Source organism: Pleurodeles waltl, chromosome 7, assembly GCF_031143425.1.
Source record: "Pleurodeles waltl isolate 20211129_DDA chromosome 7, aPleWal1.hap1.20221129, whole genome shotgun sequence".
Taxonomy (NCBI): domain Eukaryota; kingdom Metazoa; phylum Chordata; class Amphibia; order Caudata; family Salamandridae; genus Pleurodeles; species Pleurodeles waltl.
In genome coordinates this window covers 77,968,713-77,995,301 of record NC_090446.1, presented here as the reverse complement: position 1 = coordinate 77,995,301, position 26,589 = coordinate 77,968,713, and the positions used below count along the sequence as shown (strand labels likewise).

The 26,589-nt window shown below is 46.1% G+C and overlaps 1 protein-coding gene across 2 annotated transcripts in view; it reads right to left on the bottom strand.

Moving 5' to 3' along the window:
• Positions 1-26,589, bottom strand: part of LOC138303678 (alpha-2-macroglobulin-like protein 1) — a 400,879-nt gene that overhangs the window by 162,021 nt on the left and 212,269 nt on the right. For both annotated transcript variants that reach the window (XM_069243004.1, XM_069243005.1), the window contains exons 21-24: positions 25,094-25,206; positions 8,092-8,143; positions 1,686-1,766; positions 1,325-1,501 (exon numbers count right to left, since the gene is read on the bottom strand). In XM_069243004.1, coding sequence (XP_069099105.1) covers positions 1,325-1,501; positions 1,686-1,766; positions 8,092-8,143; positions 25,094-25,206 — 423 coding nt within the window. The remainder of the gene's footprint in view (positions 1-1,324; positions 1,502-1,685; positions 1,767-8,091; positions 8,144-25,093; positions 25,207-26,589) is intronic.

Here is a 26,589-nt window from a genome sequence, read left to right as displayed (position 1 = left end):
TGACTTTGACTAAAGTAAAATGCATTGTCGTGATAAATATTGATGACATTATTGATGTATTGATTGATATATTGATTAGCTATCTCATCCTACGGTGTCTCTCAACTGGGTCAAAAGATTCATTGGCCTAAAACGAGTCCTGATGTGTAATAAAATATCATAAAGGGACGCGTTATCACTTGCAAAAGCCTTAGAGTATGATTCCAACATGCTTGATACCAAACATGGCCATATTCGGAGTTACCATTGTGAAGCTGTACATAGGTAGGGACCTATGTCCAGTGCACATGTAAAATGGCGTCCTCTCACTCACGAAGTCTGGGAAAATGATCCTGGACGACGTGGGGGCACCTCTGCTATTGCAGGGGTGCCCTCACACACAGGTACTCTGCACCCAGCCCTCAGGGTTGGAAGGCCTGCTATATGGGTGACTTATAAGTGACCTCGGCAGTGTAAATGGCTGTGAAATGGTGCATGCACCATTTCACACACACTCAGTGGCAGCCCTATAGAAGCCTTTGTATGGGCTCCCTATGGGTGGCAAAAGAAATGCTGCAGCCCATAGGGCTCTCCTAAAACCCCAATGCCCTGGGTACCTAGGTACGATATACTAGGTATTTATAAGGGGTGCCCAGTATGCCAATTTGGGATGAAATACCGGGTTACCAGCATGCAGTGACAAAATTTAGAGGAGAGAGAGAGCATAAGCACTGGGGTCCTGGTTAGCAGGATCCCAGTGACACAGTCAAACACACTGACACCAGGCAGAAATTGGGGGTAACATGACAAAAAGAGGGTACTTTCCTGCACCGGCCGTCTCTGGCTTGCCAAACACACATGCGCACTTAGGTTTCTCCAACCCAGCTGTATACACAGCCGGGCTGGAGAAACAGCACAGATCCCAGGGTTGTGTCTGAGTGGCAGTCCAAGCAGCTGAGACCTGTCCTGGCACTGCGTTCATGCTAGGTTTAATATGAAAGCAGCACCAGGATTGCTGGGGAACCTGTGCTGGTGTCCCAGTGAAAGCTGGAACACGACAAGAAGACCAGAGGAGCAACATTACATATCATTACATTTTTTTTATTTGCCCCCCACCCCTCCCCTTGAGATTTGTAGCAGCCGCTGGCAGCAGTAACACACACTGGCCAGAGTATGGCATTAACTGTTTTTCTGTTGGCAGCCAGCCACTGATGCATTAGTGAAAGACACACAAACACACTCACACACTGGAGGGGTCAGAGAATGGATCTGTCTGCCAAGCTTCTTCTGCAGCTAGGCCACATATTGAACATGGGCAGCAGCAGCATCACTGCTCAGGGCTCACCTGTCTGCAGGTAAGTATACGCCCGTGTCCTGATGTCATCCGTCAGCTGCCCTGTTCTCTTCAGGTACTGCAGGACGTAGATGAGGGGGGCAAATGTCAGCATATTCTGCTCCCCACAACCGTAAGGCATCTGGATAAGATTGTTGAGGTTCTGCAAAGCCGACCCCATGATGTCTCCTGGAAATGTAGAACCTCTTTAGAAAAAGTATCATAAGAAATACTTAAGCACTCAGACTGTTCTGATAACTGGGGAACTAAAGGAACTCCGCGTCTGTACTAAATCAATCAAGGCCCATCTTTCGGATGGGGTTTGTTCTGTGAAGTCATACACTTATTTATAGAAAATCAAAGACCCTCTTACCGAAGACATGGATGGTTGCCTTTTGAGACCCTGAGACGATATTAGGGAGGACCAGAGAGATCTCTTGTGAAACGGAAGATCCTAAAGGGAGGAAACCAAGAAACATGTTCAACACAAAATCCTAGAACGGAAAACAGGTAAAATTGCCTTTTATGATACAAGGCTAAAGAGTATGTAGATCATGGCTTCTTTCAAAAAATCATGTACTGAGTAAATGATCAAATGGAGAAATCTGGAGACATGTGGAGGGTGTTCTTGTCATCCTACGCATCCACATTTGAAACATCTGCATACGCTGTTAAGTGATTGTCCAGAGGTGTGGTGGCCCTCGCAATCGGTAAATAAGTGGGGTTGAGAATGCTAAAACACTTTTTCTTATACACTCAATATATTGAGCATTTTTTTCCAAATCGTTCTATGTGTTTAGAAGTGGATATTGGAACTCTATGTGGAAGGGGCTTGGATTGGGTCTCCTCCTGAAATCCCAATTCCGTACCCTATGTACCAATGTTTTGCCACCTCGCCTTTGTGATTGTAAAGAAAATGGTTTGGGAGTAGGCAGTGGTCCGGATCTCAAACAAACTTTTTGAAAACAGAAAAATGTTTTTTTTTAAATGCAGCCCTTTGAGGAAACCGGGCTGCATTGAAAACAAGCCTACTTTATTTAAAGTCAATCACGTCCAGGGTGGCCTGCGTGACCATGGTGGGCTACAATCTCTGTGAATGTCACCAATCAGACGAATTCTCAATTAATACGAATGAATGATATTGGATGATCCACCCCGATTCTTTATTTAGTGAACTCATCTATTTGTACGTATGTCATGTGCAAAGTAATCTACTGGGTGCACAAATCAGTAGGTAAATTGGGACCGCTTTCTGTGACCAGAGGCCTAATGTTCAAAGTGCTTTTACAAATGTATTCCTTTGGCACCACAAAATGGCTTTTTTTAAATGTTGAATATATGACACCAAAATTGAAGCTAGGGAACATGTTACTGAATCATTTGGGTTTTAGAATAAATAGAGAATCAATATTTGAAAGTGGCATGCAAAAAAAAGCCCCTTCCAAATACAGATTCTTTAGCTTATATATTAATGTGTTAGAACCAAAATCCAATTGCAACCATATTATTTTACCACCAACTCAAAATAGGTGGTAACCATTTACAAAGGGAAGCTGTCTCAGTGTCCAATATTATCGATTGCAGGGCATCGTCCTCGTGGCTTCCTAAAATAAGTTTGCAGCAGATGTTGCACTTCTGGCCTGAATAAAGTGGAGCAAATTCACCATTGCCATTCAAGGATTAAAGCACCTGCCATCGGCTGAAATCCAGTTTCTGTCACATCTAGAACATTGCCCATCATTTCCGCTGAAGCACCTTTGTCGCGGAATGACAACTTCTTTGTTCTTTCCTTCTGGAAGTAGATCAAGGTGTGGGGCCATGTCCACTCCACGTTTGGTGATTGTACCTGCCAACTAAGGCCATATTGTTGGCTGTTTTGATGGACATCCCTGCCAGAGTGGAAATTCTCTTTCCAAAGTTGCCCAGTTTGCTCATTTCCTGTGAGGTGGATGTGCAATGGCAAGTTGGATTTCTGGAGTGGTTTTGTGCAGCTTGCATCAGTATAGAGATGCCCTTGGGATGCCCAATGAGGCATGCTGGAGTCTTGTTGGGGCCCTGTTTATTCTGCTTTATTTTGACTACCTCCTTCCAGACATGATCTATAATAGAGGTCACTTAGGGACAGATTTACTGCAAAGTGGTACAGAGTGGTGCTGCACCAAAATTTGCAGCACCGAGCTGTGTCACTTTAGAAACACACAGGATACTCTGTATTTACTAAATAAATATGGTTTCCCCCTGTGTTTGCCCCTGCGCTGGTGCTAAATATAGCTGCCAGCAACAATGCAGGCATCCTTGCACCATAGTGCAAGGGTGTCTACATTGAAGGGAATGTTTGTGTATGTCCAGGAAGGTGTCCTTTTCTGCACATAAACATTCTACAATGGCGATTTGGCACTTCTATGTGTGCTGCATAAAACAGCACACATAGAAGTAGTAAATTGTCATTTTTTGATGATTGTTTATTTGCAGGAATGGACACCTTCCTGCACTTACACAATCATTCATGGCATTTTGCTCTTTCTATGTGTGCTGCAGATTACAACACACGTGCAAAAAGCAAAAACGAGGAGGAATAAAAGTATTCCTCCTCGTTGTGCCATGCTAACGCCACCCCTGGGGAGGGGTTAGTTTTTGACGCTGCCACAGATTTGCAACTTCTTGTAAATGTGGGCAGCATAAAAAACAATGGGTGTTTCAGTGGAACACCTGAAGCAACACCCATTGCATGCCCCCCTGCCGAAGAAAAATGTGTCAGAGGGGCCCATATTTACAAGGTGCCGTTAAGCAACAAAAAGTGGCTGAGCGCCGCATTGTAAATGTGGTGCACTGCTAAGCGCCATCGGAGCATCACAAAAAGTGGCGTTCTGGTGGCGCAAGGGTCTTGTAAATCTGGCCCTTAGATTCTGGATGGTTCTTTAAAATCAGTCTAACTGACACCAGCCGGTCAGAATTCTTCAATGCCCTCGCTACTAAGAAGGAAAGATGGGAGTGATCATCTAGAGGAAAGTGTACATGAGGTGGGAGGTGCAATGGTTGCCAGATCACATTGTCATCCCACTCATCTATTGTGGCTGCTTGAGAAGGTCTCCTTCCTCTCCCTCTTCATCGCTCACATAGAAGGAATCTGTCTCCACTTCTGGAACATGTCATAGCAAGGGTGTTGGACTAGGCCCTTTTTGAAGGGTTATCTTTAAACTTTTTGCCTTCTTCGTCTTATTTTTTTCTGACCTGCTTTTGTTGGCCTTAGGACTCTGGGCACTTTACCACTTCTAACCAGTGCTAAAGTGCATATGCTCTCTGTCTCAATTGTATTCGTGATTGGCTTCTCCATGATTGGAATATTTGATTTACTAGTAAGTTGCTAGTGAAGTGCACAGTGTGTGCCCAGGGCCTGTAAATCTACCAGTGGGCCTGTAGCACTTAATGTGCCACCCACATGAGTAGCGCTGTAAACATGTCTCAGACCTGCCACCGTAGTGCCTGTGTGTGCAGTTTTAAACTGTTATTTCGACCTGGCAAGTGCACCCACTTACCAGGCCCAAACCTTCCCTTTTACTACATGTAAGTCACGCTTAAAGTAGGTCCAAGGCAGCCCCGTGGCAGGGTGCAGCGTATTTAAAAGGTAGGACATGTACTGGTGTGTTTTACATGTCCTAATAGTGAAATGCTGCTAAATGTGTTTTTCACTATTCCAAGGCTGATCTCTCCTGTACGGTAACATGGGATTGCCTTGAAATATATTTTAAGTGTAATTTCCCATTGGGAGCAGATAGAGATATGGAGCCTGGAGCCTCTGAACTCACAATTTAAAAATACATCTTTTGGTGAAGTTAGTTTTTGAATTGTAAGTTTGAAAATGCCACTCTTAGAAAGTGAATACACGTCTGGGTCAGGATCACAGTTGGGCTGTTTGTGTATTCACTCTAGACAGTCACACAAAGGGAGCTGAGATGTGCCCTGTATATCCTGATGGCCCATCACCAGGCTAATGGGTCTTCCTGAGCTAGAATGGTGGGGGGCTGACACTTGCACCTGAATAGGGGTGTGGCTGTCCCCACACAAAGCAGTCTCCAGCCACCTGGAGTGTATCTGGGACCAGAGCAGAGAAAGGCAGGATCATGTGCACTACAAAGGCTTCTCTTCAAAGTTTGCCTACTTCAAAGACAGGAATGGGTATAAGTACGGACCTCTGACACAACATAGTTAGAATCCTTCTGGGCGGAGGAAATTCTGCCAGGAATAAGAGCTGGATGCTGTAGGAGGGACTGCCACTCTGCCTGTTTGCTGTGCTGCCCTGTGATGAATCTCTCGGAATAAAGGTAACTCTACCCGAGTGGGAGTATTCTTTCTCCTTATCATAGCTGCGCCTTCCCTATTCCTGTTGATCATGTCTTTATTGATCATCCTCATCATACTCCTTCATGGCATTTCACTGTATGTTAGTTGGGGTTGATGGCTGCCTCAGAATGCCCTCCATCCTTACACTCCCTTTCACGGTGCAAGATTGTCATCGGCAAGTACAGTAGAATTTTGCTGGTGATGTATCCTCAGCAAGCAAAGACCGTTTAGCATGAACCAGAAGTAAAGAAAGCCCTTCTCTTCTGTGTCTTCGACAATGGAGTTATCAACAGTTGTGCTGATAAAAGAAACATTGAAAATGGTAACTGTGCTTTTGATAATGTGTCCATCAGCACCATCTTAGAAGGTGGATGTTAAATCGTCGACAGTAGGGCAGGTGCTGATAAGGCATTGACATCAACGTTGACAGTGCAGTGAAAGCAGATGGACAGGAGAGAAGTGGGTTTGTTATTGGAAAGGTCGCTGATGGGGCCATAGTTCATGGTTTGGAATTGTCTTTGGTCTTCTGATGTGTCTCTGGAGACAACTTGTTTGCCTATTTGACATCTGTCAGATTGTATGGAGCTGTTATTAGGGAGTTCTTCTGAAGTAGAACATGGACCTCTCTGAGATGACGACCTCCCAGGTGCTTCTCCCCTGTATACCAGACGCTTAAGCACTAGTTTTTAAGGAAGGTGCTGTGGAAGGGATGCTCGTTAGAACAGAACTGGTCACTGGTTTTCTGTTTGTCTGTAGCCATCTGAGCAATCAGCCTTCTTACAGTGCATGTTCAGCATTTTTACAATCCTTGAGTTCAAGGTATGGGTAAAGGCAGTACACGCAACTAGCATGGGGGTCATCCACAAATAACCTTTTCTTGCCACATGCCTGGAAAAGGGCACTCTGCAAAGATTCAGACATTTCTAGATAAAGAGCTTTTCTCTCCTCCACTGAGCCAAAACTCCTGAAGCAGAGAGCACTAATGACAAAGTAATGCAGTCCAGTGAAAAACTAGTTTAAAAAACAAGGAGGAAGAGATCTCTGAGCAGAACTCCAGAAAGGCTTTCAGAGTGGCTACTGGAGGAGGGGAGTTTACTGCACTTTCATTTTATTGGTAGAATTTAGTGTCATTTTTAATGAGGTGGTTGTGTTAAAAAAGTGAGAGAGTTTCAAGTTATTTTTATTGCAATTTCTTAGTACTGCTTTTAAAACATCACCTGGGGTTCCAGGTTAGACAGCAAAGAATAATTCAAGCTGTCAACCTTTGAAAGATTCAGTCATGCAGAATAGTGTAATTGTAAAACCTGTTCCATTTTTGTTCAGGTCGAGTTGTCCAATTGTGGAAAATCATACAGAAAGTCTCAAAAGAGCAGCCTTTTAATTAGTATCTGCATATTAACAGACACTGAATTAGATGGTACATCACCTGAGCTATAACAGAAGGAAAGGCGCATGATGGAGGCTGTTGTCTGGGAGTCCTTTAGTGGTGTCAGAACGGTTTCAGGTTTAGTTAATGGCTGCAGTGGAGTGAGTGATGGGTGCTGGTGTCATCCAATATTCGAGGTGATGTTTGCCGGGGTTATCGACTAGTGTGATGATGAATGGATGGAAAGGTGCTCTGGGGAGCTATGATACAAAGTTCAACACGTGCAAAAGAGGTTGGTAGATGGGAGAGAAGCTCACAAGCAGATAAAGAGACCACAAGTGGTACCAGTGACGGGAGAAGGTGAAGAAAATGATAGCCCGTGGGAATCAATATTGGTAGAGTCAGGGTAAGGCAAACACTGGGCAATAGGAGCTCCGGGAGGGCCAGCCAGGAAGTGAAAAGATGAGTCAAGAATAACCGAGAGAGAGTAGAATGGAATGGTGGGGATCAACAAAGCCCTAGGAGTAAGTGGAGACCATTAGGGGCAGGACCAAAAGGGTAGGAGTTGAGTGGACAATGGGGGAACATGTGGGAGGATTGGGGACTATGTGGGAGCAGGATTGAGGCAGTTTGAGAGACAGCAGACTCAAGGAGACGCAAGAATGCGGAGTACTTTATAGTACTGCATAGGTTGAGAAGAGAGTCAGGAAGTGGTGAAACAATGTGGGGCCTCAGGGAAGTTGGGTATGGACACCATCAGTCTTGGGCCCAATAGAGCAGGTGGAGGCCCAATAAAGAAAGTGAGGACGGGGCCAAGAAAGCCACACAGGAGAGGTAGCAGAAAGGACAGCATGTGCCACAGAGTATGGTGAGATGATATCATGAGATGTTGGGGATTATGACGGAGAGGTCATGTTTATCTATTACATGACCTGTCCAGTTTGCAGCCTTTACATCACACTGTTGTGTTAATCATGCCGTGATACTAATTATAACAAGGACCTCCTGTGATACTGATTATAATAACTCGACCTGTGATGTGAATATTGAGCATCTCTGTACTCATTCTTACCTTTAGGGCAAAGCATGAGGTTGCGAGACTTCTCTTGGGCTATTCCCTCAGCCTGTTGGGGAGGGAAAAAGAGAATCAAAGTGCAGTAAGCAAAGACGAGAGAAGTGTGGAAGTGACAGAAAGGATGATGAAAGAGTGGGAAAGAAATAATGTTCCTTGACTGGCATATATTGTCTTGCAAGGATACCTTTAGAGAAAATCCCACAAAAAGAAACAAACACAAGCACTCTCACAACTGAACATTTGAATTAATACATATGCATACATGCACATATTTACAAAGATGTATGCATGCACGCACACATGTTTACTCACACATATAAATTGCCTATCATATCTTAACAAGGAATTAGGAAACCCGAACCATGACATCTCTTCATCAAAAAATGTTTCATGGAATATACATAGAAATATAAAAAAATCAGGGCAATAAGATAAGATGGCCCTGCGCAAGCTGGCACAACAAAAGCCAGTTACCCAATTTGGCCTATAGGTTTAGAACATATTTAAAGAACTTGTCAGGCACATAAATTCACCAAAATGTACTAATACATTTTTATCTCCTTTTATTAAGAGTATAAATCTCAAACATATCAAATTGGGCTTATAGTGGCATTTCAAAATACCATCATGGACTCATTACAATGGACTGTAATAAATGATAGAAGATGTGTGTTAAATCCCAAAGCTGGCTTCAGCCATCGTGGCCATCAGCCAGCTGGTCATTTTCAGCCAACACGTGTTTCGCAGTGAGCTTCTTTAGGGCTCCCAATAAAAATAAGTAGGTGAATAACTATATATCACAAATTTCTTTATTGCAGCATGCAGTATTTTGGAGAGCAATTCAAGGAAAACAATGGTCATGGTGCTGCGGTTGCATTGACTTTCCTATTGGTGACTTGGCAGAACCTCTTGCTATACGCCCACACTTAGATGGGGAAAAACAGGAAAGATACTGATGCAATCAACCACTATGGAGGCAACCATGCACATGTGAACTCTCAATTTTTATGACCAGAGGGGCCAGGGCAAAAAAACTGTGTATGTACTTACTAAAACTCCAAGAGAAGACATTGCATAACGATTCCGAGAGCCCCAAGTAATAATAGATGGCAGCATTGTTGAATCTCTTTATGAGTACCAACTTAAACGTTGTATACCTCAAATTGGCACAATGGGCTCTTTTCAGAAAGGCTGCTTAGAATATCCGTGGAGATCGACCACCTACTTAAGGAGAATCCAAATAGTCTGAGGATCTATGTTAGGGCATTATTTAGATGAGGCAATAAATTGCAACCACATCAGGCTCTTGGTGTCATTTAGAGATCATGAAAGTGCAGTTTTCAGGACTGAGGGGGACATTCCGACCCCGGCGGGCGGTGGGCGCTGCCCGCCGGGCGGAAACCGCCCAAACACCGCACTGCGGTCAAATGACCGCGGCGGTGATCACAACTTTCCCGCTGGGCCGGCGGGCGATCTCAAGCAGATCACCCGCCGGCCCAGCGGGAAAGCCCCAGCAAAGATGAAGCCGGCTCCAAATGGAGCCGGCGGATTTGCTGGGGTGCGACGGGTGCAGTGGCACCCGTCGCGATTTTCAGTGTCTGCTTTGCAGACACTGAAAATCTTAATGGGGCCCTGTTAGGGGGCCCCTGCAGTGCCCATGCCAGTGGCATGGCCCATGCCAGGGGCCCCACGACACCCATTCCCGCCAGCCTCTTCCTGGAGGTGTAAACCGCCAGGAACAGGCTGGCGGGAAGGGGGTCGGAATCCCCATGGCGGCGCTGCATGCTGCATGCAGCGCCGCCATGGAGGATTCCCTGGGGCAGGGGAAAACTGGCAGGAAACCGCCGGTTCCCCTTTTATGACCGCGGCTTTACCGCCGCGGTCAGAATTGCCCCGGAAGCACCACCAGCCTGTTGGCGGTGCTTCCTCTGCCATCCACCAGCCTGCTGGCGGTGCTTCCTCTGCCCTCTGCCCTGGCGGTTACAAACCGCCAGGGTCAGAATGAGGGCCTGAGTATCTTATGCTGGTTCTGCTGTGGGCAAAACCTTTATGATGACAATGCGTAGAAAAGAATAGTGACTCCCAATGACTTCTGCTCTGCTATTATCAATCATGTCGAATAGAACTGAAAAAGACCAGAATTTGTTCACCACGTATTGGGGAAAAAAACTTTCAGCACAAAGGGGGGTGGGGGGGATGTTATATTATTTCCAAAGAAAGTCCCAAGTTTGGGGTTCTTTCATTGTAAGGAAGGTCTCCTGCCAAGGCATCAAGGCATGTCAAGCTACTGTCATGATAAGAAAACAGTTACAACTGTAGATGCCGGAGACATGGCCATTGAAAGGGCTGAAAACTCTGTTGGACAGCTGCTGCTGGGGTAGCCAAGGCGGTGCCTCTGTTGCACCAGCCCTACGAAGTCGACCCGCCAAACACTAAGCAAGACCTTTAGTGTTTAGTTTTACCATAAAACCCACCATTGTGAGGTAACCCTCCCAATGGGGGACTTTGGCCCTCATTATGACCCTGGCGGTCTTTTGACCACCAGGGTTAATGTGGCAGTATCACATTATGAGTGTGGCAGGTTGGCCTCTGCCAACCCGCCACATCTCAACTCATACCACCATGGCAGTATGAACCACTGGGCCGGAGATGTTCATCTCCGACCCAGCGGTCCACAGGAGACCAACTGCAGCATTATGAGCAGGCCTACCACCATGGTTTCCATGGCGGTAGCACCACCACAAAAACCTTGACGGTAGGGCTACTGGTGACAGGGAATTCCTTCCCAGTCACCGGTAGACGGCTTCCCCCATCCCTCAGCAAGCACTTGACCACCTACAGTCACTGCAACCCCCACCCCCTACACACATAGCGTTCCCACCCCCCACAGTCACTGCACCCACCACCCCCTCTCCGCATATATGCACACCCACACGCACCATGCATACACCTATTCAACTCCAGCTCCACACACCCATTCACTCACACTCATCTATACACGCATTCACTCACACATACTCACACGCATTCAGGCACGCATCCATACTGACATGCTCACATGCTTACACACTGACATGCAGACAAGCACTCACTGCAACATTTATACACGCATTCAATCACATGCATACAAGCATGCATACACAACACTCACAGACGCATTCACACACACACACATTCAAACACACAGGCAGACACCACACACAACACCCCCCCTTCCCCTGTTGGACGCCTGACTTACCTTGTCCGGCAAGGAGGTCGTCCGGCAGGGAACGGGAAGGGACGCTGCTACCGACGGCAGCGCCTGCCAGCAGGACCCCGTTAGCAGGACCCCGCCAAGCCATATTAATGACTATAATACGGCTGGCGGCATCTTTCTGGTGGGGCGGTGCAGGTGGTAGCACCGCCCAGATGCCTCAAACGCCAGTATGGCTATTAATTGTGGCAGAAATATAGCAGTGTCCATATTTTGGCGGGCGGAAGACCGCCAGCACTGGCGGTCTTCTGGCACCCATGGCATCGGCGGTCTTGGAAAAAGACTGCCAATGTCATAATGAGGGCCTTAATGCTAGTGGAGAACTCGCAAGTAGAAATATTGCAGCCATATGGATGGAATGACTGATGAAATATGCATCAGTAGACTTACAATTACCATCCATGTGCAAAACAAAGCGCAGTTTCACTTGTGCGACAGCCGCTTTCTTCTACTAGATTTTTCCAGAAGATTACATTTTGCATCAAACCATAAAAGGCAATGCAAACGATAAGATCTAAAAGCAGAAGTAAAATAATGAGTTTTTATTATTGAGCTGCAATAATATTGCGTGTAGATTATTGACTCCAAATGTATCGCCACGTAAAGGACAGATTTTCTCTACTTAAATATTTGCCCACATACTTTGATGATTTATCCCTTAAAGATAAGTAGATTCAGAGTATGAACAGTAAAATCTGTCTTTACCTATGTATACTTACCTTGACACTGAGTTGGTAGTCAATGTAGCGTCCTTCCCAGACAGGGAGCATACAAATGACTATGCCACACATGGAGCTCTGTAACAGATGTCTTTAACATACTATCATACTCTGCGCGCATTGCGTCGTAACTTTTATAACCACACCTTAACACTTCCCATCAGATTACGTACTTTCTGTCTGGAGGCCACCCAAGATCACAAACGTCCTAGAGCACATGACATCAAGGACACTACATCTCAACTTTGTTAACTAAAAAGTTCAAACAATGTTAGCATCATATCTCCTCAATGAGTCACCAAGGCTCTTGCACTGGTCTGTCAGATCGGGTGGTATGAGTAAGTTGAGGTGCACTGTCATTAGGTAGCAATGACATAGGCTCAGATGTGTGATCTGAACATTCAGACGGGGTTGCATCGCTTGTGATTTCAGTAGCCAAAGGACATTGAGGCAAGTGTTTGAAGTGTGACATGTCCTGCATGATGGATTTCCCGGGATGATGCATTGTCACCATGCGTCCTTTGCATGTCACGACTCTCAAAGGGTTGACAGCAAAGAGAGTGTCTGTTTACAGTTTCCGTTTCTGTTTGACCAGTACCTAGTCCCCTTTCTCAAAGACTGTTTCCCGGGCGGTCGGCACTGATCAGCATATGCTTTCATTTTGTGTGCCACGAGCTTTATCGGCATTCATCAATTGGTCCAATGTCCTTTGTGGTAGCTTGGTTCTGATGGCTTCCCCAAATAGCGATGTGACAGGACTCTAACCAGTTGTGGCGTGAGGAGTTGATCGATAAGCACAAAGGGCTGGACACAGGGTTTGGTTTAGATCAATTCCCTCTGTCAATGCTTGCTGGATTGGCCTCTTGAGGGTGCCCATAAATCATTCAACAATAACAATGGCTTGGGGCCAAAGGGATGTACTGCTTTGATGCTTAACATCAGGGGCGGCTCCTCCATAAGGGCCGAGGAGTGTTGCTCCCCTGCCAGCAGCAGCAGCTGCAAAATCTTTTCCCCAAAAATTATAATAAACTGTGTATATTATCGTTTTTGGGGAAAAGGGGGGCCACGGGGTGACGAGCAATGAGGGGGAGCACTCCCCCTCAGAGCACATGTGTGTTTGGTCAACCGTCTCGGGCCGATCAAACACACACGCTCAGTGGGCTCTCTCCAGCCTGGCAGAGAGCCTGCACAGGCTCCCAATCTGCCTGGGAGTGCCCTGGCTGAGCGCATCCAGCCAATCCTGATGCTGCTCTGGGCAGCGTCAGGGTTGGCCGCAGGCCAGGCTGGGAGCCTGTGCCTGCACTGCAGTGATGGAGGGCGGCGCGGTGTGACGGAGGAGGTAAGTGTTTTTTTTAAAAATGTTTTTAATTTAACCCCCCGCGCACGCCGCCCTGCCGCTTCTGCTTCATGTGAGCCGTGACTGCTTAATATTGAGTAGAACAAGAAACTCATTGATATCTTTGCTATTGAAAGAAGGACCATTATCAGATTTGAGAACATCGAGGATGCCCCACACTGCAAAGATGTCATCAAGCCTCTCATTGAATTTGTCATGGGTTCTGGATGACAAATCTTCCCCCAAAGAAAAACAGAAGCATTCATCAATGACTACCATAAGATGATGTCCATTTTCTAGAGGCACAATTTTCTCCCAGGCTTACGCAGGAAGTTGAAACATTGTCAATGGATGATGCCTCACCTTGCAGAATAAAAGTTACAAAAATGGCATGCTTTTAGCTCTCTCTCAACTCATTCATCTAGGCGATGGTAACCACACTTGGGTGCTCATAACGACTTTGGTGGTATTTCTGAACGACCAACGTGCTGGCAGCTGCCAAAATACCGCCAGTGATAACAGTCTCCTGACTGCCGTGCACAAGCACACACATGAGACCACCAAAAATCAGGCCAAAAACCGCCATCGCCGGGCCGACCGACAGCGAGGAAGAGGTGGTCCCACCACCAGTACCGCCATGCCACAAGGACTCTGCCTGCCATATTACAGGTAGTAATATGGCACAGCGGTCCTTGAACAGAGGTGCAGCATTGGCGGGCGAACCGCCGACATCTACCCCTTCCCGGACGACCATCTTGGGGTGGCCTGCTGTGTGGCCCAGACAGGTAAGTGGCCCAACCGAAAGGAGGGGGTGTTGTAAGTGCATGTGTGTGTGTGAATGTGTGCGAGCATGTGTGTGTCGGAATGGGTGTGCGAGCATCTGTGTGTGTCTATGTGTGTGGAGGAGTGGGGGGGTGTTTCTGTGTATGGAGGTGCGTGGGCCAGCGACAGGAATGAGGATTCCTGTCGCAGAGTGCGTTACTATCAGGGTTTTCGTGGCGGGGCAACTGCTGTGAAAAGCCTTGTGGTTTGCTGGCTCGTAATACAGTCAGCAGTCTTAGGCATGCCGGCGGCCCGGAGGAGCTCAGCGCCGGCCGTGGCGGTCCCTCCGCACCGGCAGAACTGGCGGCGTTGTGGCAGTTTAGCTTCAGTCAAGCCGCCACATTCGAAATGCAGCGGTCTTTACCACTTGGACCGTGGCAGTACACATACTGCCAAAGTCATAATCAGCATCTTGGTCTGTTAGGCCTCTTTTGGTGGCTAAAAAGCCACAATGTCCTTCATGATATAGCTCAATGGCTTGCTGTCTCAGGCTCTCAAGTATGACAATGCTCGAGCATCTCAATATGATACCCTTTCAGTGACAAATAGCTCATCCTATACATTTTTTAATTTTTGGAATTCAACATCGTCAGCAAGAGGTCGAATACTTGCCTTCCAAGTTTGAGTTGTAACAAGGTCTTTGAGGATCAGCATGTCTTTATCTGCTTTGGTAACAGCAATAATCTGCTATAGGATAGAGCTGCTGGCATGGTGGACATCACAATGGAGTTCAGATACTCTTCATCTACTTTGGATGTTGAACTGTGGAGATGTAGCGCCACTCATGAAAAGTAATCTTTGCGTTGTTGTCCTTCACCCGCTTGTGTACTATCACATAGTCATACTCTTGCTGTCGCAACCCCCAACTCTCCATGTGAGGGGGTATCTTAGCTTTCAGGTTTCCAAAGATACGCCTGGTGGTCTATGATGATAGTGAAACATTTCCCATACAAAAATACACTAAAATATTCATAGGCCCGCAGAACTGCAAGACTCTTCTTCTCTGGCTGAGAATAGGCAAGTTCTGTTTCTGGCCTATGCCTTCTACTGATACAGGCCACAATGTGTCTCTGGGCATTCGAATGGCCATTGGATTGAACAAGGATTCCCCCAGCTCCACCGAGCTTGCATCTACTGTGATCTCAGTATGCAACTTGGAGTCAAAATAGGCCAGTTCATTTGCATTCTCAATCACATGTTTTATTTCTTTGAAACTGTGATTGCATTCAAGAGATCACTGGAATGGGACATTCAGATTTGTTAAGTCTCTGAATGGGGTACTCACTGTAGAAAAGTAATGAATGTACCTTGAGCAATAACTGGCCATGCCTAAGAAGGATGGTAGAATGGTCACATCTTGCGGGGGGAGGATAGATGACTGCGCTTGCACCTTATCCCAAGTCAGGAGTAATTCCCCCATCAGAAAATATTTGCTCAAAGAATTTAAGTTTGGCATTGTTAAACTCACACTGTGCTGCACTCAGAGAGAGACCTGCATCAGCAAGTAATTGACACCTTTGCGTAAGAGTCTTGTCATGTTCCTTTTGTATTGCCCCAAATACCAGCATGTCATCACTGTAATTAAAAGCATGTGTAACAGGTTGAATAATTCCGCAAATATCCTGAAATATCTCTGTAGAGAAGATACTCCAAAACTCAAGTCTTTTGTATCTGAACAAATCAACAAGTTAAAAAAAAGTAGCAATGTATCTACAGTTCTCTTCAAGTTCGAGTTGATGATATCCTTTGTTCAGGTCAAGACGGGAGAAGAATTTAGATTTGCTCAGCTGCAGGATCATGCCTGCTATGTGTCTTTCTCTCTTAACTGCTTTGTTGGCCTGGCCTATATCAACACTGGTGTGCACTGCACCCTCACTGTCCTTTTCTGGCACCACAACTATGGGCAAAACCCACGGCGTAGAACAGATGGAGTGTTCAATGATGTCATGTTTCAACAGTGTTTCTAGTTCTTTCTCAACGGCTGCTTGTAAGTGAAAATTGACTCTTTGGTGCCATTGGGCAATAGGGCAGATGTCCTCATTAATATGAAGTTGCACTTTCATCTTTTTGTGTCTTCCCAAGCCATGAAACAACACAGAGACCTGACTTGCATTTTCACCCCAAGCATGGACGTTGTAGTTGAGGGATATCAGTACCATGTCAGCAGCAGTGGCAAAGTCAAGCAAGTATGCACTAGATGAAGTTGCTTGAAGGACATGAATTGGTGCTTGCACTGATGTTCTTTTATGTCACATGGTTGCCCTAACTGTTCCTTGACTTTCTAACAGTTTGGAAGCAGCTCACGTGAATACCTTTGTGCTTGACAGAGTGAGGCATGGCACAGGAGACAGGCTGTTGAAATGTTCTACTGTCTATAATGAAGGTTATGGGGCAACCATTATGCTTGGGTTCTACTTGTTGTAACTGATGTTGCCTTTTGGCCTTGTGGGCGTGGCGAGAATGCTTTTGGAACTTTCTGAATCCCATTTTCTCTTCTCGCTGTGATGCATTTAGTTTCTCTTTTGCTTTCAAACTTTTATGAAGTGGTTTGCTTTCCTACAGCCTTTGTACATCTGTCCTTTGGCTGGACATTTACATTCAAGGACAAATGAAAACCCACATTGGAAACATATGTCGACTTGTGTGCATCTATTTTGTGATTTTGCTTGCTTTTCATGATCAAAGCTGATTCTTTACGTGCTGTTCCTGCTTCTATATCAGCCGCTCAGTGATCTGCTTGTTGTTCTGCCCTTGTAGCCATTAGCATTTTCTCTAAACTGAATGGCCTCTCAACATGCATCTTCCGAAGGAGTCTGAAAGTCTGCCATCAATGGCTCTGAGGTGCATGGCTTCCTCATCATTAATGTCACAGAACTTACAGTGCATGAGAAGTGCATCAAGTCTTTCACCAAATTCACCCATCGTTTCACCAGCTTGTTGTGCTTGGTGAACAAGTTACTTACCTTCGGTAACGTTTTATCTGGTAGAGAATCTATCTAACTTCAGATTCCTTACCTTTGAATTTCCCTAGGTGTCAGACAGAATCCAGAACGTTTCCTCAAGCAATACCCCTGCACGTGCTGTTGGGTGGCTCCATTTGGGTCTGCGTAGCATCGGTGGCTCCAGAAGTGACATCACAGTCACCTATATAGGCACCACCCACACAAGTGTCAGTTACTTTATCAGGACTTTCCACGGCAGGAGCACAGAGCCATGAAACAAACTGGCGCATATGTGTCCCAAAACTAGGTCTCGAAAAGTGATTACCCTGACCCTAGCAAATGAGTTCACAGAGCGGGGAGGCATGGGTCGGTGTAAGGCATCTGCAGCTAGAAAGAGTCTCTACCAGGTAATGCACTAGCAAAGAAGTAGCTTGTTCATCTGATGGAGACTTCTAGCTGCAGATTCCTTACCTTTGAATAGATATCTAAGCCATATCCTCCTGGCGGTGGGGTGAAGAAAAACCTTTTAAACTAGAAACTCCTGCAGGACCAAACGGCCGAAATGCCTGTCCCTGCAGACCTGACTGTCTAGGCAGTAGTGCTTTGCAAACATATGAAGGGAAGCCTACATTGCTGCCTGACAGAAGTCCAGGACTGGGACTCCACGAGCTTACGACATGGTTGCAGCTTTTCCCCTGGTGGAATGAGTCTGTAAGCCCTTAGTAGGCTGCTTTTTAGCCAGGGCACAGCAAATCTTGATACAGATAATGACCCAGCACAAAATGGTTACTTTTTATACTTCCCGCCCTTTCTTTACTCCCACGTCTCCCACAAAAACTTGGTCATCCACCCTGAACTTTTTTGTACGGTCAAGGTAGAACGACAACGCTCTTTTTAGGTCCAGTTGGTGGAGTCGCTCCTCTTCCTTAGAGTGATGCGAGGGAGCAAAGAAGGTGCCAGGGTGACGGTTTGTCCCAAATGAAATGGGGTCACCACCTTCAGAAGGAAAGAAGCACGGGTGCAAAGCACCACTTTGTTAGTAAACACTGTGAGATATGGCCGCTTGGATAACAAGGCCTGCAGCTCACTCACCCTCCGGGCAGACGTTATGGAGACAAGAAAGGCTGTTTTGATGGTGCCTCAGGGGACGATTGTGCAGTGTCTCGAAAGGGGCACACATGAGGTAAGTGAGAACTAGATTAAGATCCCACTGAGGCATGATGAAGGGCGTATGGGGAAACATATGTACAATCACTTTTAGAAAACTATTTACAGTAGGGGACTTAAACAAGGAGGGTTGGTCAGGCAGCTACAGAAAAGCAGATACAGCAAACTGATAACCCTTAAGAGTGCCCAGAGCAGAGCTCTGCTGGGCAAGAGGAAGAATAAAAAGAAGAATATGAGAGATAAGCAAATAGAGGATTTAATGACTTCTCTGTATAATATTTTACAAACTTTTGCCATCGGCAGGTGTATACCATTTATGGGTAGGAACGCCTGGCTGCCAAGATAACATTACAGACTTCAGGAGGAAGATCGAAAGCTGTCAACTGCCATCGCTCAATCTCCAAGCAGGAAGGTGAAGGGTTGAGAGGTTCGGGTTGAGAACCCTCCCCTGCAGCTGTGACAGAAGATCCTCCCAAAGGAGGAGCATGACCGGAGGATCGAAGCTCATTTTCAGAAGCTCAGGATACCAAACCTTTCGTGCCCAGTCTGGAGCCACAAAGATTACTTGGGCCAGGTTTTGATCTTCTTGAGAACTCTGGGCAGGAGTGGTATGAACAGAGTAGCATACAGGTGGCCTGAGCTTCACTCCCAATGAAAAGTGTTGCTGAGCTATTGCTGCTTGGAAGCTTCAAAGTGCGATACTGCTGACATTGCATGTTATCTTTGGAGGCGAATAGATCTAACCAAGGCTCTCCCTAGTGTTGAAAGAGACCCTGTACCACCTCCGAATGGACACGACACTTGTGATCCGCTAGGCATCGATGGCTGAGTTTGTCCACCCTTGGGTTCAGAGAACCTGCCAGGTGTTGAGCCTCCATGGTTATGCCCTGCTGTTCCAGCCATATCCAGAGACGCAGGGTCCACAACCCCACCTTGCTTGCTGCAGTATCACATGGCAGTGGTGTTGTCTGTGAACACCAGCACCAACTTCCCCTTGACAGAGGGAAGTAACGCCTCAATGCTAGTCAGATCACCCAGTGCAACAACATGTTGATGTGGAGTCTGGATTCTGCCAGAGACCAAAGTCCTCTGATCTTTACCTCTCCAAGATGGCCTCACCATTCCAGAAGTGATGCATCTGTCACTACAGTGAGGTCTGGTTCTGGAAGGGAGGAGGGTCTGCCTCTGACCCAAGCAGGGTTCAAAATCCACCACCTCAGGTCTTTTGCAGTTCCCTCTGAGATCTGGACCGGGTTTCCCCAGGTACTGAGCACATTGGAACTTCAGGTCCCACTGCAGAGACAGCATATGGCATCTCGCATGATTCACCAGCAGGATGCAGGAGGCCATAAGGCCCAGAAGCCTCAGAGTCAGTCTCACCAAAACCCAGAATAGAGGCCGAAACATCAGTATCATAGCCTGAATATCCTAGACTCACTGCTCAGGAGGATAAGCTGTAAACTGCACTGTGTCCAGAACAGCTCCTTATCTGAGCTGGAGTCAGGTGTGACTTTGGCACATTTATAGTGTACCCCAGCGAATGCAGAAGGTTCGCCACAGTCAGGAGGTGGGAGACCACTGCCTGGGGCAGGCTCGCCTTCAACAGTCAGTCATCGAGATAAGGGAAGACTGAAACCCCTAACCTGTGCAGATGAACTGCAATCACCATCATCATCTTGGTGCACACCCGAGGGGCACTGGTAAGACCAAATGGCAGCACACTGAACTGAAGTGTTTATGGCCTACCTTGATCTGCAGGTAATGCCTGTTGGCCGGCCGGATGGGAATATGAAAATATTCATCATCTAAGTCCAACGCTACCAAACAATCTTCTATGTCTAGGGCAGACAAGACCTGAGCCAATGTGAGTATCTTGAACTTCTTCTTGAGAAAACGATTTAAAGCCAGTAGGTATAAAAAGGGCAAACACCCTTGTTTTTTTCGGTATCAGAAAGTATCAGAAATAACAACCACTCCCTACTTCTGGTATCAGGACCCTTTCTATAGCTTCCTTGGCCAAGAGAGTCGTAACTTCCTATCAGAGTAGAGACAAATGATCCTCCGGCAGTCATTTGAATGTTGGCTGTATTGTGGAAGAAAGGGATTGGAAAGGTAGGGCATAGCCCTTCATGATGATCTGCAGCACCCATGCGTCCGATGTTATGGCTTGCCAGTGGTGGAGATGATGGTGTATTCTCCCTTCAATTGGGAAATCATGATTCTGCAGAACCAAACTAGGAGGGCTTTGAGGCTGCAGCTGCTGGGGACTAGCAGACAACTTCTGGCCTACAGACCCTCTAGGTCTGAAGGCACCGCGTCCAAGTCCTCGCAAAGCCTGAGGTGGTTGCGTAGGACGGTGGCTAGCATAAGGCTGGCACAGTGCCATGCCTCTTCCATAGCCACAAAAGGGGCAAAAGGCAGACAGTGGATGAAGGGTCGCCGAGAGGCCCAAGGATTTGGCCGTAGCCCAAGGCTCCTTAAAGCGATCAAGCGCCTAATCTGCCTTCTCGCCAAACAAGCTGGTCCCATCGAAGGGCCCGTCCATCAGGTTTCCCTGGACATCCCCTGAAAAATCAAATGTTCTCAGTCAGGCGTGGCACCTTAAGGCCACTGTTGACGCAACAGCTCTGCCTAGTGAGTCAGTTGTATCTAAGCCACAATGAATGGTGAACCTCTCTACATCCCTCTCATCTTTTACTACTTGGTAGAATAGGACCAGGACCTGAGGCAACACTTGCGCAACTGTATCCCAAATGGTGTGTGAGAAATGGCCCAATAAGCAGGAGGTGTTCACAAACCTCAGTGCCAGGCTGGTTGAAGAGAATATCTTCTTCCCAAGATGGTCCAGCCTCTTGGATTTCCTGTCCGGGGAAGGGGAAAGGGAAGAGGAAGTGCCATGGGAAGTTGAGGCTTGCTCTACCAAGCTCTCAGGGATGGGGTGTTGGCTGAGAAAGCTAGGGGTCGCCAGGAGCAGGGCGATGGCAGCAGGCGATCGTTCTATTTACTGGAGCCTCTGTGCTAGGCTTGGACCAAGTTCCCCGCAATGCGTCTGTAAGTGCTGTGTTAAAGGGCAGAAGGGGTTCAGACTTAGAAGCCCCAGGCTGAAGTACTTCCATCAAGATGTTAATCTTGACAACCACTGGGGGCAGCTTGAGGACCTCCGCTGCCCTATGCACCATCATCCCTCCTCCGTAGCCAGAGTGGGCGGGAGTGAGCAAACCAGTATCTGGAGAGGTGTCCAGACCACTGGCCTCTCCTAGCTCCTCAGACCAGTCCAAAGATCTCTCTAACTGGTGTTCTAACGGGCCCAGTGATCACTCCCATTCTTTTTCCATGCCTGGTTGTGAAAAATAAGGCTCAAACAATGATCTGGCACCTGTGGGCGCCACTGGCACCAGAATCAGCACTGTACAATGCCGTTCCGGATCATAAGAAGTCAGAATGTGGCTGGCAATGTCAGTGGGCACCGGTGGCACTGGGAGCATCAGCATCAGGACCAGTGCCAAAGAAGGTTCCCTGGGAATGTCCAGCGCCGGTCCGGATCAAGAATCAGATTCATAGGACCCCATCAGAGCCGAGGCTGCTGGCGTGGAATTGGATGGGGCCTCCTCTTGCCCCGCAGCACCGGAAAGCATGCCAGAGGGGCTGGACCGCTCAAATACGCAGCACATGGCCTCATAAAATTCCTTAATCTGAGTGGGTGTCGATCCGGCTTCCGGAAACGGGGGTAGGCATGGAGTCACTCCATTACCTGTAAGGTTTTTAAAATATTTAATGATTTCCTTATCATCTTCTTTTCCAAGGGCATGTATGAAATCTTCAAACATTTCAGTCCATTCAGTCCACCTGACACCAATGTTCTGGTTCTTTGTGGTTTCAAACAAACCACAGGAAGTGGCTATAGGAATGGAGCTGCTTCATACTTTGCACTTCCTTCTATTGCCATTGACAGCACGTGCCTGTTCAGGAAGGGTTCTTCTCACAAACAGGACCAGCAACCTATCCACGCAACACCCCGTTGCTTGGGTCTGGTCATCACGCCCGATTATCAAGTTCATACAGCACTTTACTCGCTTGTGCCAATATGTACGTTTCTGTTTTTTGTACCTGGTTGTCACTGCCTTTAACATTAGCTTTGTATTGATGATGGCTATGGGTTATAGCGCCACGCAGCATCTCTTCTTTCAGCCGTACCAACAGGTTTTGGTGGGCTTTTCGAATGTGCTCTTCTGCAGGGCCATCCACTTCTTCGATGGCTGTGTATGGGCCGGAGTAGGGCTTTGACTCCACATGCCCCAACAGCAGGTTGCTTTGCATCAATTTGGGGCGCATATGGAAGGCAAGAGCAGTTTGATGCACCTCTGTAAACTCTCATGGAGTGCAGCTTTGTTTCGTCGGGGGACCTATCTCCTACTCGTCACCAGTTGCAGTGTCCTCTCCGCCCAGAAGCATACAAGGAATACGCCACACACAGAGCTCTGTAACAGATGTTTTTATTGTTCAACATACTATCGCGCTATGAGGTTATTGCGTCATAACACCTCCCACCACCACCTTCACACGCCCCATCAGATTACGTACTTCCTGTATAAAGGCCACCCAAGACTGCGAGGGTCCTAGCGCACTTGACATCTAAGACACTACTGTCAATAGTCAGGACACAATTTAATTGGAGGTCAATGATAAAAACTCAGTTTTTTTAGATACAGCCAGTCACAATTCAGACAAAGGCAGTGCGCTATTGCTATAAATCAGTATATTGAGAATATTAATCTATATGTTTTGTTTAAAAATCACACTTCTGAAACCTTATGATTTCTCACACAAACTAACGTGCTGTAATGTGGGCAAATAGTTTAACTCTGCATTGACCAAGATATTCATAGCATACCCAGTGTTACTGTACACAAACCAGCATAATGCATACATAAAGCCCCATATTTATAAATATTTCATGCTACACAGCAAGCCATCTTGCTGTGCTGTGTGAAAGTGAGAGGGTAAGAATGCAGCATATTTACCATTATAAGGTGCATTCCTGCTCTCTGTCTGCACTGATGCATAACTTGTTGCCTAGTGCCAACGCAGGTACCTTTGGTGTCGGCAGGATTATTTTTTTTGTGCAGGAAGGAACACCTTCCTGCACAAAAACAATCCTCAGGGGCATTTTCCTCTTTCTAAGTGTGCTGCAGAATGCAGCGCACATAGAAAGTGCAAACAACGAGGAGAAATAAAGATATTTCTCCTTGTTGCGCATCTGGTGGGAAGGCATACACTTCTCAGGTTTTCCCAGGTTTACCAGTGTTGGTAAATCAGAAAATGTGTCAGAATGCATGGGTGGATGCTTGGGAACACCCACTCTCCACCCACGGCACACCTCACTGACGCAGAGTAACGCAATACAGCGATGTGCACTGCCTTGGCTTACTCTAGATTTATCCATCCATGCGGGGACACGAATGGTGGAGTGGCTTGATAAATCTCATTTAGGTTTCGCAGCACCCTTGATACCCCTAGCATGGCACAAGGGCAATGCAAAAGCTATATAAATATGGGCCATCTTACTGGGAGAAAAATGCCAGATGTTTTTTTCATGTTTTCAAATTCTTAAAAAGTCTGATGTTTTGTTGTAAAATTTTCAGTCTTTTTTTTAGCACGGCAATGCAGCCTTTATTTGCTTTAATAGTCAGGATGGGTTAAGCAACTCTTAATTTAGTTTATATATATTTTACGTGTCTGCTGTGGAAAGGCTACATTTCAAATGTTGAAAAAAATGCCAGATTTTGCTGATTTATTCAATTTCTTTTAGCCGTCATGCCATTAATATGCTGGCCAGGTGGCAATTCTATGTGAAAACCAATATAATAAGGGTAACGGTGTAGAATGCAACTAGGCACATACAATATGTTTCATAAATAAACCAATGTGTTTGCTACACAAATTACTATGGTTATTATAAACCAATATGCCCTATACATGACCCCTTGCAATTTTGCCCTTTTTATCCCCTCTCTAATAACAAACAAGTACATAGCTAAACATGCATATATATGTATGCACAAAAACATGTAAAGAGAAGAACAATGTATACAGACTTGAAGGTTTGTACACAATTTCAGGGGTAAATATATATATATATATATATATATATATTTATATATTAATCCAAAACAAAACACTAGTAATCGCACGTTTAGGACTTCAGGAAGAAAAGACTTTAATCACAACGCGTTTCGGCTGTCACAGCAGACGTGATCAAGGCTGCTGTCGCAGCCGAAACGCGTTATGATTAAAGTCTTTTCTTCCTGACGTCCTGAGCGTGCGATTACTAGCGTTTTGTTTTGGATTAATTTATTACCAACTTGCTCCTGCCGGGTATCGCACCACCCCTCTTGGGGTTACATACACATTGGCATATACACTGAGGGATGTGATCAAATACTAATCCCCATAAAAAACAACACTCCACCCTACTCAACTTCATTGAGTCCTTCTTACTCACTCACTGCATCTTGTCCTCATCTCACAGTTGCCATGCTATGTATGACCCTTAAATGTACACTCATCCCAGCTATGTTCCTCCTCATCACTAATGTTTGGTCCTTTTACACCTCCCATGTATGCTCACTTCATACTCAGCACCATATGACTATCACTCGGTACGCTCTTTGGTAGCTCCCTCTTTACTTATCAGCCTCCCCCTCTCTCTGTTCCACTTCTCTACCCTGGAAACCCTTAGTGCTGTAAGAGCCCCACTTACCCTGACGAGCACAGACTTGATCAGGGTGTCCTTGCGTCCTCTCTCAGGCAGGGTGATCAACTGTGGACCGCAGAGGCCCACAGCTTCAACGTTGACTGTAAAGTTCACCTCACCTAAAGTTAAAACAGACCTGGATTAAGCAAGAGGATGATCCTTGTAGAAGAAAATAAATTAGTTACTCCAACTTAGTTTCTTTCATAGGGTCATATGCTTGAATCCTTCACTGTCATCATGCTGGGTATCCCCAGTAATTTAAAACAGCACTAAACGGTATTAAAATGGCTATATACCCAACAAATGTGTGTATTTAGTAGCCTATTAGCATCATTTGAAACAGCTCAAACACCAACAAAGTGAGTTTCAATGTTCTGTGCATTCCACCCCTAAAGGCCACCTTAGCACAGACTTCCTTCTACAACCCTGTAGGATATAACCAAATAGACGGTGAGCCTCTCTTCAGAGAGAAAGGATGAATGGATATGAATCTATAAATGCTGCGGAACTGGAATTACAAGGAACTAATTTATTTATCTGCATTAGATTGTTCATAGATTCACCTGGATAAATCAGAATAGTAAGTAGTCATATGGACATATATAATATGAGAGAGGCACGCTAACCTTTAATGAACTGCTTGGTCCATTGAAGAGTCTGCTGCACTATTTAAGTCCAGACTGTAGTGCTTGATGAATATGTGCCTTTTCTTCCATGTAAGTGCTCACAAATGTTCGAGAAAGACACTTCCATATAGAATGCCGCTATTGCTCCTATTCTACTGTGAGAGTGTGCAGCCACTTTACACCCATTGGGATGCTTAACTTTCTTGTGGCAAAAAGTGAAGAAAGCTGAGAGTCCCCAGGCAGTGCCTTATTTTGACAATGGGCAGACCCGGATTGAGCAACCAAAAGAGTTGATCAAGTATTCTCAAGTCTTTGGTTCCTCCCATATGAAACTTTATGCATCTAAGCAAATCCAGTGCATGCAATGCTCTTGCTGCTGATAATGAATGATTTGGAAAGAAAGAGTCAACTTTGAATGGTCCAATCACATGGAAGCCCAACAGCACTGTTGGCATAAGACTTGGTACACAGGGTCATCTTGAGCCTGATAAAGTGCGAATGTGGCTCAGTTGTTGTGCAAACCTGGAGCTCACTCACTCTTCTTGATGATGTCAGTGTGAAAAGGAGTGCTGTCTTCCACAAGAGGTGAGATACTTTAACACTTCCAATTGACAGGCAGGCTCAAAAGGAGGAAACATCATATGCCTGAGCATGGTGTTCAATTCCAGGGGTAGAGGGGGCAGTCAGAAATAGGGAACGCCTTGGAAGAAGAATTTCAGGAACTGTTTGTGGATCCTCTTGGATAAGAAAGATAATCAAAGGTCCTTCTGAGCCTGGAAATTGCACCCAGATGGACCATAACTGAATCATACTACAGACTTTTCTGAGCCAAATGAAGCAGGTATGGCTGTACTAAAACAAAATTAAGACATTTGA